General features: G+C 44.5%; 1 protein-coding gene across 1 annotated transcript; it reads left to right on the forward strand.

The window, feature by feature from the left end:
• Positions 1 to 4454: 4454 nt before the first annotated feature.
• On the forward strand, positions 4455 to 10391 carry LOC143295189 (transmembrane protein 14C-like). The gene is made up of 4 exons (XM_076606761.1): positions 4455 to 4598; positions 6684 to 6785; positions 7819 to 7906; positions 9486 to 10391. The coding sequence occupies exons 1-4, from the start codon at positions 4523 to 4525 to the stop codon at positions 9529 to 9531; spliced, it is 312 nt and encodes a 103-aa protein (XP_076462876.1). The 5' UTR covers positions 4455 to 4522; the 3' UTR covers positions 9532 to 10391.
• Positions 10392 to 13070: the final 2679 nt, after the last annotated feature.

Genomic DNA, 13070 nt, shown 5'->3' on the forward strand with positions numbered 1-13070 from the left:
AGTTGTTGTCAGTTACAGACTTATAGTAATTGGAGAGTTGTTGTCGGTTACTGACTTATAGTAATTGGAGAGTTGTTGTCGGTTACTGACTTATAGTAATTGGAGAGTTGTTGTCGGTTACTGACTTATAGTAATTGGAGAGTTGTTGTCGGTTACTGACTTATAGTAATTGGAGAGTTGTTGTCGGTTACTGACTTATAACTGACTGGAGAGTTGTCAATTACAGACTTATATTAATTGGAGAGTTGTTGTCAGTTACTGACTTATATTAATTGGAGAGTTGTTGTCAGTTACTGACTTATAGTAATTGGAGAGTTGTTGTCGGTTACTGACTTATAACTGGAGGGTTGTCAGTTACAGACTTATATTAATTGGAGAGTTGTTGTCGGTTACTGACTTATCAATCACTTGTCAAACTGACTGACGAGATGCATCCCCCTCAACACCCCTCCACCCCAAACCCCACCCCCATGGCCCTGGGTGACCTCAGATGACCCCGAAGGACGTGAATGATCGCCAGTCCTCAGCTGCAGGGGCAGGACGTGGAACATGAACCCCCTGGGAAGCAGCGTTTTCTGGTGTTGGTGTCCACGTAACTCACACACCAGTGAAAGTGATGGCTGCCGACAGGAAGGCCCCGAGGAACTCAGCTGGCGAGGGGCATGCAGGTTTGACATGGGGGAGAGGAAGGATCGAAGCTGCATGCACATGTTCCGCTAAGGTGGAACAGAGACCTAGATAAGTGTCTACAGATGTGCCATCTGAGACATAGACAGGCAAGTGCCTTCAGATGTGTTAACAAAGACACAGACAGGCAAGTGCCTTCAGATGTGTTAACATAGACACAGACAGGTAAGTGCCTTCAGATGTGTTAACATAGACACAGACAGGCAAGTGCCTTTAGATGTGTTAACATAGACACAGACAGGCAAGTGCCTTCAGATGCGTTAACATAGACACAGACAGGCAAGTGCCTTCAGATGCGTTAACATAGACACAGACAGGCAAGTGCCTTCAGATGCGTTAACATAGACACAGACAGGCAAGTGCCTTCAGATGCGTTAACATAGACAGGCAAGTGCTTCAGATGTGTTAACATAGACACAGACGGGTAAGTGCCTTCAGATGTGTTAACATAGACACAGACAGGCAAGTGCCTTCAGATGCGTTAACATAGACACAGACAGGCAAGTGCCTTCAGATGCGTTAACATAGACAGACAGGCAAGTGCCTTCAGATGCGTTAACATAGACAGACAGGCAAGTGCCTTTAGATGTGTTAACATAGACACAGACAGGCAAGGGCCTTCAGATGTGTTAACATAGACACAGACAGGTAAGTGCCGTCAAATGTGTTAACATAGACACAGACAGGCAAGTGCCGTCAGATGTGTTAACGCAGACACAGACAGGCAAGTGCCTTCAGATGTGTTAACATAGACAGACATGTGCCTTCAGATGTGTTAACATAGACATGCAAGTGCCTTCAGATGTGGCAAAAGAGACACAGACAGGCGAGTGCCTTCAGATGTGGCAAAAGAGACACAGACAGGCGAGTGCTTTTCAAGTGGAACGGAGATACAAAGGAGCAAGTGCCCCTTCCCGATGTGTGCACACGTGGTCATCGTCATCATCATCATCATCATCATCGGTCTCACAGTAACCCCGGGTAGCGTTGTGGAGGCACCACTGATGACTCTCTGACCATCTCCCGCCATCTGCCTCTTCCCGCTGTGTGCAAACAGAGACACACGTACTGCCAGGCAAATGCTGTTAGACCTTCCAGGCGACTGATCAGAGACACGGGTGCAGACATGTGAGTGCTTTGACGAGTGCCAAGTGCGACACAGACACGTGTACACGAGCAGCTGTAGCGCCTCAGTTTTAGTGTGACAACCAGTTGTTTTCAGAATTAATACAGAATTAGATGTGCCAGTGTGGAACCCGAGAATATCATGAAGTACTCGATGTCAGTTCGAACTGACAGAGACACAGACTTAAGCCTGCATAAGTGTATCTCCAGGTATGCCAGGTATACAGACAAACCAGTGTCTTCAGGTGTGGCAGATAACACAGACAGGCATGTGTCTTCAGGTGTGCCGGATAACACAGACAAGCTGGTGTCTCTAGGTGTGGCGGATAACACAGACAGGCATGTGTCTTCAGGTGTGGCAGATAACACAGACAGGCATGTGTCTTCAGGTGTGCCGGATAACACAGACAAGTCAGTGTCTTCAGGTGTGGCAGATAACACAGACAAGTCAGTGCACAGACAAGCATGTGTCTTCAGGTGTGGCAGATAACACAGACAGGCATGTGTCTTCAGGTGTGCCGGATAACACAGACAGGCATGTGTCTTCAGGTGTGCCGGATAACACAGACAAGTCAGTGCACAGACAAGTCAGTGTCTTCAGGTGTGCCGGATAACACAGACAGGCATGTGTCTTCAGGTGTGCCGGATAACACAGACAAGCATGTGTCTTCAGGTGTGCCGGATAACACAGACAGGCATGTGTCTTCAGGTGTGCCGGATAACACAGACAAGTCAGTGCACAGACAAGCATGTGTCTTCAGGTGTGGCAGATAACACAGACAAGCATGTGTCTTCAGGTGTGCCGGATAACACAGACAGGCATGTGTCTTCAGGTGTGCCGTGTTGCATGTGTCTTCAGGTGTGCCGGATAACACAGACAGGCATGTGTCTTCAGGTGTGGCGGATAACACAGACAGGCATGTGTCTTCAGGTGTGCCGTGTTGCATGTGTCTTCAGGTGTGCCGGATAACACAGACAGGCATGTGTCTTCAGGTGTGGCGGATAACACAGACAGGCATGTGTCTTCAGGTATGCCAGATAACACAGACAAGCCAGTGTCTTCAGGTGTGCCGTGTTGCATGTGTCTTCAGGTGTGCCGGATAACACAGACAGGCATGTGTCTTCAGGTGTGGCGGATAACACAGACAAGCCAGTGTCTTCAGGTGTGCCGGATAACACAGACAGGCATGTGTCTTCAGGTGTGGCAGATAACACAGACAAGCCAGTGTCTTCAGGTGTGCCGGATAACACAGACAGGCATGTGTCTTCAGGTGTGCCGGATAACACAGACAAGCATGTGTCTTCAGGTGTGCCGGATAACACAGACAGGCATGTGTCTTCAGGTGTGCCGGATAACACAGACAGGCATGTGTCTTCAGGTGTGCAGGATAACACAGACAGGCATGTGTCTTCAGGTGTGCCGGATAACACAGACAGGCATGTGTCTTCAGGTGTGCAGGATAACACAGACAGGCATGTGTCTTCAGGTGTGGCGGATAACACAGACAGGCATGTGTCTTCAGGTGTGGCGGATAACACAGACAGGCATGTGTCTTCAGGTGTGCAGGATAACACAGAAAAGCCAGTGTCTTCAGGTGTGCAGGATAACACAGACAAGTCAGTGTCTTCAGGTGTGCCGGATAACACAGACAGGCATGTGTCTTCAGGTGTGCCGGATAACACAGACAGGCATGTGTCTTCAGGTGTGCCGGATAACACAGACAGGCATGTGTCTTCAGGTGTGGCAGGTCCGTGACAGACACCAAGCCAGTCAGTGACTTCGGGTATGCCAAGGTGGGACAGGGACTTTTCTTTGCACTCAGTCATGACTGGGCCACTGAGTTCACACAGACACACAGGTGATCACTGTCCTGTCGTCAAAATGGGTACTGTCTTTTCTGTACTTCCAGTTCCCCCAGTTCCTATTTCACTGAGTTGCCACTTAAGTTCGATCTCTGCCTTTCCGAGTCGCAACTGAGTTCTCTTTTCTCCAGTTCGCACCTTCATGGCTGTTCCGGTTTGCCAGTCCCCAGAGAGAGAGAGAGAGAGAGAGAGAGAGAGAAGTTTTGTATGTAGAGCGATGCATTGTCAGTTCGACATCCCGACACTAAATCTCGATATCACACAATTCAAATGCCTGTCTACAGTTGCAGATAAGGTATTCGGGTATGGCACACACAGCTCTGTACACATCAGTCAAATCTCTTACCAGTATGAATGTGATCATACCACGTTTGCTATCTAAAACCGATTAGCCTAAGGCAGAAAACAGATATGATACACTAACATTTCCAGCACTCCGTTCCATCCACACAAAGCCAAATCCACATCCAAACAAACGAAACAAAGACGAACCTTTGTCACCAAGATTTTCCTCCCTTACTGTCTTAATCACTCAACATTTCATAAACTTTACACGGCATTCTGTAATCTTCCTATTTGCAGGAGTTTAAGCTAGAAGTAAATACAGTTCACAGCACAGTTTACATATATTGGGGAGAGAGAGAGAGAGAGAGAGAGAGAGAGAGAGAATTGAAGGTGGACAAAATTTTAATATCCAACAGAGAAGTGCGAATATCGTGTCCCAAAACAGCGAAGATATCAACACGCGTGCTGTACATATATTCACTGCTGGGGTCAAGGCCATTGATCTAAAAATATATGTGTTTTGGATCCGTGGATCAAGGCGAAGTCTATTTTCCTTTTGAACATGGCTGTTGACTGGCTCAGTATTGTATACGCTGCCTTAGTTGCAACGGGAGGAATCATTGGTTATGCCAGAAGAGGTGTGTTTTGATATTAAAGCTTGTACTTTGGTAACTTTATGATGTTTCCATAAGGTTTTGAAACATCCGCATACTTTGTAGTTCCGCATCGTGTGTGGGGTTGGGGTCGTCTGCTGACACAAATGCAGTTTCAGTCGTACCAGCAGAATCTTAGGGACTGCGATAGGTGTGAAGCCTTTATATACCTTAAATTGCTAAAGGAGTATTTCTCACAGATGACCATTAATCGGTGATAATTTTTATTGTGCTTTATGTTCAAGAGGCATCAGACTAGTGATACTGGTAGACTCTATGAGAGACATTGATCAGGAATTGAAATTGATTTTTTTTAAAATCAAAAACAATTAAAAAAAATTGCACACACACACACACACACACACACACACACACACTTTTTGAACCCAGAGTTTGTTGTGAGTTTGAGCAGTAGGCCTGACAGTTGACGGAAAAGCTGTGCTTTTAAGCTGAACCTAAAGGAGTCTATTTAGTGTTGTAAACCTTGAGTGATTTGTTCCAGGTACAGAAAGCCTAATAAGGATGTTAGCCACATTTCTTGGAATTAGTGGTGGAATTGTAAACAGTGAAATTTTCAGCAGTGGAATGAAGCTGACATGCTTGAGTGTATTTTTTGAAAAAGTAAATATAAAAGATTATCAGTTTTTCTTTCTTTCTTTCGTTAAAAAAAATTCTAATGGTAGTAAGTAGTAGTAAAGGCCAGCACCAAGGATCTCAGAAAAGGCACACTGGTGTTACTGTGTTCAGCTCTGTTTGAAACTGGCAGCTAAAGTAGGGAGTAAAGAAGAGGAGGTGGGTTTTCAGACTTGAAGAATTTGACGATGACTGAGATGGGTGGCATTGTTTTGAACTCTGTGTAGTCTATCAAGAAACTGTTGTGGAATACTGTCAGGAAGAGATCTGCAATAACCAATCTTAAACAGTATGAAATTGCAAACCAGTGTTCTTGTTGCTTCATTAGGCAGATACTTGGTGACAGGAACTGAGAAAGCATTGAAGGAAAAGGTTGCAGAATAGTCAAGGTGCATATCTGCCAGTACAGTGTCCATTAGGGTCAGGGTTTGAATCCCAGTGTCACCCTTTCTCCCAAGTTTGACTGGAAAATCAAACTGAACATCTAATCATTTGGATGAGACAATAAACCAAGGTCCCATTTACAGCATGTATTTGGTGCACTGAAAACAACAACAACATGGCAATATAAATGTTGTCCTCTGGCAAAAATCTGTAAGAAATCCATTCAGATAGGTGCACAAAATATGCATGCACTCAAAGCCTCGCACACACATATGTGGATTTGTCTGACGCATTGACTCTTTCTTGAAAAACTGAAACTGATAGCACTGATCCTGCACACTTCAATGGAAGCAGTTCTAGAAATGTTGAAATGTGGTGTTGAAAGATCAAGCTCCAGTCAAGGGTAACACTGAATGTACAGACATATTATAAGAAAGGAATAAATGGACTGTTTATCTGAACAGAATGTGTTGCAAGATGATTTCAAATATTTCATGGTACATGGTACAGGCAAGCAGAACCTCCTTCCCTTTCTCTGTCTCTCTCTGTGTTTCTGTCTCTGTCTCTCACTCACTCACTCTCTCTTTCTCTCTCTCTCTCTTCCTCTCTCTCTCCCCCCTCTCTCTCCCCCTTCACCCTCTCCCCCCCTCTCTGTCTCATTCTCTCTTTGTATGATATGATTCAATAGCAGGGATGTGCATTGTTGATGGTGATGAAAATACTTGATACCTCTCAGGGCTAAATCCCAGCTGGCACAACCCCGGTCTATTACTTTACCTTACACCACCATCCATTTAAAGTTTGCCAAGCTTATTATGTTTGGTATATACATTCAGTGTTAATTGTGCATGACATTTGTGTGTGTGTGCATGCATGAATTACTGTTTGTGTTTTGTTGGATGTCTGTACAGGGTTATGCATGTAAGTTGTCCTTTTAGTATTTAAATGCATGTTTTACACATCAATCTTTGCATTGTACAGCTCAATTGAGCATGTTTTTCATGGAAAGGTGCTGTGTAAATACAACAGTTATTGCTGTTATGTCTGTTTCAGGAAGCGTTCCTTCCCTGGCCATGGGCCTGACGTGTGGTGGTCTGATGGCCATCGGTGCCTACCAGACGTCCAATGACCCCAGAAATGTTCTCCTGTCTCTGGGTGTGTTTCTGTCTCTCTGCCACTTCTCTGCTGTTCTGTGTGAAGCAGAACAGTAAGATCCACGATAATTTCATCTGCAAATATTGTGGAACAATGGCTAATATCATGGATTAGGAGTAAAGCGTTGTAGCAGAGTTTGTTAAGCATGGCACTTCTGATGTTGTTCATCAGTGATCAGGGTTTGATGTGTTGTGTCCTTGGGGAAGGCACTTTCTCCGATTTTCCTCAGGTGTGAAAGGGTACCTGACTATGGACAAGGATGGTTAAAATTGCAGGAGAGGATTGGGCCCCACCTGCCTGTGCTGACCTCTAGACACAGTGGACATGAATTCACTTCCCTGGTGGCTGCAAATGGCCTTGGAACCTTTAACCTTTGACTGTTCTGTGGGTTCAGCAACAAGTATTGTGGTACCATTGTTTGTACCATGGACTGACAGTCAAGCATTTTGTGGGCTTGAACCTATACATTCACTTAATATGGGATTCTTGTTTTTATCTGATTGTCTCAATCCCGGAGTTTAGCTGCCCGGGAAAAGTATATCATATGTGAATTCCATTGTGATTCTCTTATTTGATGCAGCTCCTCAACCAGCTAAAATTTCCTGATCAAATTCACATTGTTTGTGCATCTTAGTGTGGTTGATTCCAGGATATGACACAGGGGAATAGAACCATTATTTACTCACAGTCCTATCATGCATCTACCAGTGTGTAACACAAACACACATGAGTGTGCATATGGTTTATACCTGAAAAAGGGCATGCATTCACATTCATATACATGGACAAACACACACACACACAAATTCGTTTACTCAGAATTGTGTCATCTGTATATTTATACATACAAACACAGTATCTCTATCTGTCTGTCTGTCTCTGTGTGGCTGGATCTGACTGTCTCAACACACACACACACACACACACACACACACACACACACACACACTTCCATTCTATTCATTTCCTTATATCTCTGCCCCTGCAGCGTGATGTCATTTAACAAGAAATAACCATTGGATATTGTGTGCAGTGACATCGGCAGTGCTGACAGGGGTCATGGGATACAGATTCATGAACTCAAAAAAATTCATGCCTGCAGGACTTGTTGGAGGATTGAGGTGACTATCAGAAGTCTGTAGTGATACTGGTATCGTTGATATATACACACTGCTGTCTGTCACAGTGGTAGTGACTTATTGTGTGCCAACTGTCATTTGTGGAGTGATGGCCTAGAGGTAACGCGTCCGCCTAGGAAGTGAGAAAATCTGAGCGCGCTGGTTTGAATCACGGCTCAGCCGCCGATATTTTCTCCCCCTCCACTGGACCTTGAGTGGTGGTCTGGACACTAGTCATTCGGATGAGACGATAAACTGAGGTCCCGTATGCAGCATGCTTTTAGCGCATGTAAAAGAACCCACGGCAACAGATGGGTTGTTCCTGGCAAAATTCTGCAGAAAAATCCACTTTGATAGGAAAACAAATAAAATTGCACACAGGAAAAAATACAAAAAAAAAGGGGTGGCACTGTAGTGTAGCGACGCGCTCTCCCTGGGGAGAGCAGCCCGAATTTTACACAGAGAAATATGTTGTGATAAAAAGAAATAAAAAATACCAAAATTCATAGTGATACCATTTTGTGTGTAACAAGGAGGAAGGTGGCAGAATGGTTGAGACATCCATCTGCCAAAACACAGAGTCTGTGAGGGTCTGCATTCCAATCCTGCCTTTGCCCTGTCTCCCAAGTTGGACTGGAAAATCAAAATGAAGGTCTGTTCATGTGGGTGAGATGATAAACCAAGGTCCCATGTGCAGCATGCACACTGGAAAGGAACCCATGGCAATGAGAATGTTGTCCTCTGGCAAATTCTGTAGCAGAAATCCACTCTGATAGGTAGACAAATATATAGGCATTCACTCCAGACCCTGACTAAGCGCCTTGGGTTATGCTGCTGGTCAGGCATCTGCCTAGTGGATGTGGTGTAGCATATATGGATTTGTCCAAACGCAGTGTCACCTTGAGAAATTGAAACTGGAACTGTGTGTAACATATTTAGGTCACACTTAGGTTGCATCCCTTGTTATAAATGTACATCAGTGCCATGTATTACTAAGCTTGTCTCCAGCATGATTTCAGTGTGAACAGTGTGGATGATAATTGCTGAACTACATGTGCTGTCCTGGTCATTATGTTGTATGAAAAGAACCACAAAAAATAACTGTCGCAAATGTATGCCAACTGTCATTCATGGTGATCAGTTATTGTGTTTCAACTGTAATTCATGGTGATAAACTTATTGTGTTTCAACTGTAATTCATGGTGATAAAGTGATTGTGTGCCAACTGTAATTCCTGATGATAGAGTAATTGTGTGCCGACTGTAATTCATGATAATAGAGTAATTGTGTGCCAACTGTAATTCCTGGTGATAGAGTAATTGTGTGCCAACTGTAATTCCTGGTGATAAACTTATTGTGTGCCAACTGTAATTCATGATGATAAAGTGATTGTGTGCCAACTGTAATTCCTGGTGATAAAGTGATTGTGTGCCAACTGTAATTCATGATGATAGAGTAATTGTGTGCCAACTGTAATTCATGATGATAGAGTAATTGTGTGCAAGCTGTAATTCATGATGATAGAGTAATTGTGTGCAAGCTGTAATTCATGATGATAAAGTAATGTTTTGGTTTGTTGCAGTTTGCTGATGATGTTGCGTTTTGGCTTCAAGATGTACTCCCAGTGATGAGGTGCCTGGCCATGCAAGTTGCTGTGGTGGGGTGGGCCATAGGTGGATGCAGCATCACCTTTAAACAGATCCAGCCATACAGCAACAGTTGGTGCTGCATCATTTGGAATTCATCATTTTGACATTTGAAAGTGGATAATGGATGTGTTCTGATGCTAGCGATAGTTTTGCTCTGTTTTTTTAATTACATGTGGCATCGGCAATACTGCCAGTTAACCAGATTATGTTTCATTTTGTCTTTACCTGCTATCTTTCTCTCTTTGCCCCCCTCCCGCCCCCCCCCCCCCTCCCCTCCTCTCTCTCTCTCTCTCTTTCACTTTCCTGTCAGTTAATCAAATGATTCTTTTTTTTTATCTTTATCACACACACACACACACACACACACACACACATTTTGTTCATATTGTGATGTAATGTGACATTTTCATGTTAGTTCAGTGATCGTGAAAAAAACCTGACCCATAAAGTCTCCGTTTCATGCAATCTGTTCAGGTATAAAGTAATCAAATCATACATATATTACCTGGTTATGGTAAAATAATATTGCATATATTTGGTTTATACTTTTCTTTCTTTAAGGCTTTTTTTTAATTATTATTTTATTTTATTTTATTATTTTTATTTTTTTTTTACAGAAACAAACATCAAGAGGGTGTGTTTTATGGACATTATTTGTACCATCTGTTTCAACTGTGTTCAAAAGTTAGTGATGGGATCAATTCATAGACATGGGTTGCTCCTTCGTCAGTTGTGAATCTGGATTACAGTAATGGAAGCATTTTGTTTAATGCTCCGTATAATGTATTGGTGATTGTAGTCTGGGTTAAATGATAATAAAAGACATGATGACTTTAGAATCATTGTGTGGCTGTCTGTCTCCTCATGTATGTCTGGAGTGTCTCTTGATTGATCGATTTTTCTGTTTGTCTGTCTTTCTTATTTTTGAGAGAGAGTGTGTGTGGGTTTATGTGTGTGACAAATGCTTGTGTGTGTACATTCTTTGTGTATGTGTGTGTGATATTGATACATTGTGTTTTTTTTGTTGCTGTTTCTCTAAGACAGATGGGTGAACAGGCAATTTCTAAAACTGTACCCCCTAACTGAGTCTCCAAAGTTGTGCAACAATGATATCTGATCTTCTAGCACATATGCTCTCAAACTTTGTCTCATTCACAGCAGAATAACATTTCACATTTGTCATACATGCTTCCAGTTTGTTTCTGTACCTCTGTGGGGTTTTTTTCAGAGCCTGTGTCTGTTTCCTGATGGAAGACACACACACACACACAAACACACACACACACTGTTGACAGCAAATCATTGTTATTGCACTTCAGCATAAATTGCTTTTTTTCCCCTTCTTCTTTTTGTGCGTGTGTGTGTGTGTAAAACCTATTTCAGTAATCCAGATTCATTGCAAACAAAAAAGATATTATTTAGGATATGTGTGGAGTCAAGGTATTTCTAAATGCTGTCAGGCTGGGCTATATATTTCCACGCACATACATAATTGTATTTAAATGTATAACACACACACACACTTGCAACATCAAAGTTTGTAATAAGAGCTGGTGCAAGTGATCACTACATTGGAGAGGAGTTGAAAATCAGATCAGACACAGACTTTCCGTAAAGGGCCAGCTGTGTATCATCTCAAATGACAATAGCAACGTATACTTCTGACTTAATTGAAAGTTCTGGAATAGATATATAAAAAATGTGGCAGCTGCACATACTTCCACACCTATAGCATTATGGGAGACACGGAGACCAGCTTTTGATATAAACCATTGTGATCAGAAAAATGATGAAAATAATAATATTATGAAAGTGAATGCAAACATCCATCTACATGAAAAGTATCAAAACCATCTCCAGGCGTTTACAGATGGTTCAGTACTTGAAAATAAAAACACGGGTGCATCTTTTGTAATTCCTGCACTTGAAAGGTCATTTTATCTTGGAAATAAGCTATCTCAGCTATATTTACAGCTGAACTAGTGGCTATACTGTTTGTGTTGGAATATCTGATAAATCTTCCTTATCTATATTCAGAGTCGTTTTATTGGTTGACTCAAAGTCAGTCTTACATGCATAAGAATCATTTGACAAGATCTTATTTTTGAAATATATCATTTATTGCACATTCTTTCAGCCAAAGGCACAACTACTGAATTTTGCTGGGTACCCTCTCATAATTTATTGGTATAAAAGGAAATGTAAAATGTCGGATCTGTTGTCGCCCCCTGTGGGGTGCCGGGGGTCTTTCAGTATGAACAGCACCCCAACTTTCTGGAAATTCTGTGCTAGAACTTTTTCTAGTGCTCTCTTGATTTTTGCCTGTTTTCTTTCTCGGCTGTTGTACCCTTTTTCTGCCTTCCCAGTCCATACCCCCCCCCCCCCCCCCATCAACCCACCTTTCACCCCCCCCCCTTCCACCCACCTTTTTCTGCCTTCCCAGTCCATCCCCCCCTCCTCACCCACCTTTTTCTGCCTTCCCAGTCCATCCCCCCCCTTCCACCCACCTTTTTCTGCCTTCCCAGTCCACCCCCCCCCTTCCACCCACCTTTTTCTGCCTTCCCAGTCCATCCCCCCCTCCTCACCCACCTTTTTCTGCCTTCCCAGTCCATCCCCCCCTCCTCACCCACCTTTTTCTGCCTTCCCAGTCCATCCCCCCCTCCTCATCCACCTTTTTCTGCCTTCCCAGTCCATCCCCCCCTCCTCACCCACCTTTTTCTGCCTTCCCAGTCCATCCCCCCCTCCTCACCCACCTTTTTCTGCCTTCCCAGTCCATCCCCCCCTCCTCACCCACCTTTTTCTGCCTTCCCAGTCCATCCCCCCCCTTCACCCACCTTTTACTGTCTTCCCAATCCATCCCCCCCCTTCACCCACCTTTTACTGCCTTCCCAGTCCACTCCCCCCCTTCCACCCACCTTTTACTGTCTTCCCAGTCCATACCCCCCCCCTTCCACCCACCTTTTTCTGCCTTCCCAGTCCATACCCCCCCCCCCTTCCACCCACCTTTTACTGCCTTCCCAGTCCATCCCCCCTTCCACCCCCCTTTTCCTGCCTTCCCAGTCCATCCCCCCCCCCTCCTCACCCACCTTTTCCTGCCTTCCCAGTCCATCCCCCCCCTCCTCACCCACCTTTTTCTGCCTTCCCAGTCCATCCCCCCCCTCCTTCCACCCACCTTTTTCTGCCTTCCCAGTCCACCCTCCCCTCCTCACCCACCTTTTCCTGCCTTCCCAGTCCACCACCCCCCTCCTCACCCACCTTTTTCTGCCTTCCCAGTCCACCCCCCCCCTCCTTCCACCCACCTTTTTCTGCCTTCCCAGTCCACCCCCCCCCCTCCTCACCCACCTTTTCCTGCCTTCCCAGTCCACCACCCCCCTCCTCACCCACCTTTTCCTGCCTTCCCAGTCCACCACCCCCCTCCTCACCCACCTTTTTCTGCCTTCCCAGTCCACCACCCCCTCCTTCCACCCCCCTTTTTCTGCCTTCCCAGTCCATCCCCCCCCCCCCCTCCTTCCACCCAC

Source organism: Babylonia areolata, chromosome 20 (genome assembly GCF_041734735.1).
Source record: "Babylonia areolata isolate BAREFJ2019XMU chromosome 20, ASM4173473v1, whole genome shotgun sequence".
NCBI classification, from domain to species: Eukaryota; Metazoa; Mollusca; class Gastropoda; order Neogastropoda; family Buccinidae; genus Babylonia; species Babylonia areolata.

Excerpts from the sequence above, each read along its gene's own strand:
- LOC143295189 (XM_076606761.1), top strand. The coding sequence starts at position 4,523 with ATGGCTGTTGACTGGCTCAGTATTGTATACGCTGCCTTAGTTGCAACG. Across the intron at positions 4,599-6,683 it reads CATTGGTTATGCCAGAAGAG|GAAGCGTTCCTTCCCTGGCC; the intron begins GTGTGTTTTGAT and ends TGTCTGTTTCAG. Across the intron at positions 7,907-9,485 it reads GGACTTGTTGGAGGATTGAG|TTTGCTGATGATGTTGCGTT; the intron begins GTGACTATCAGA and ends GGTTTGTTGCAG.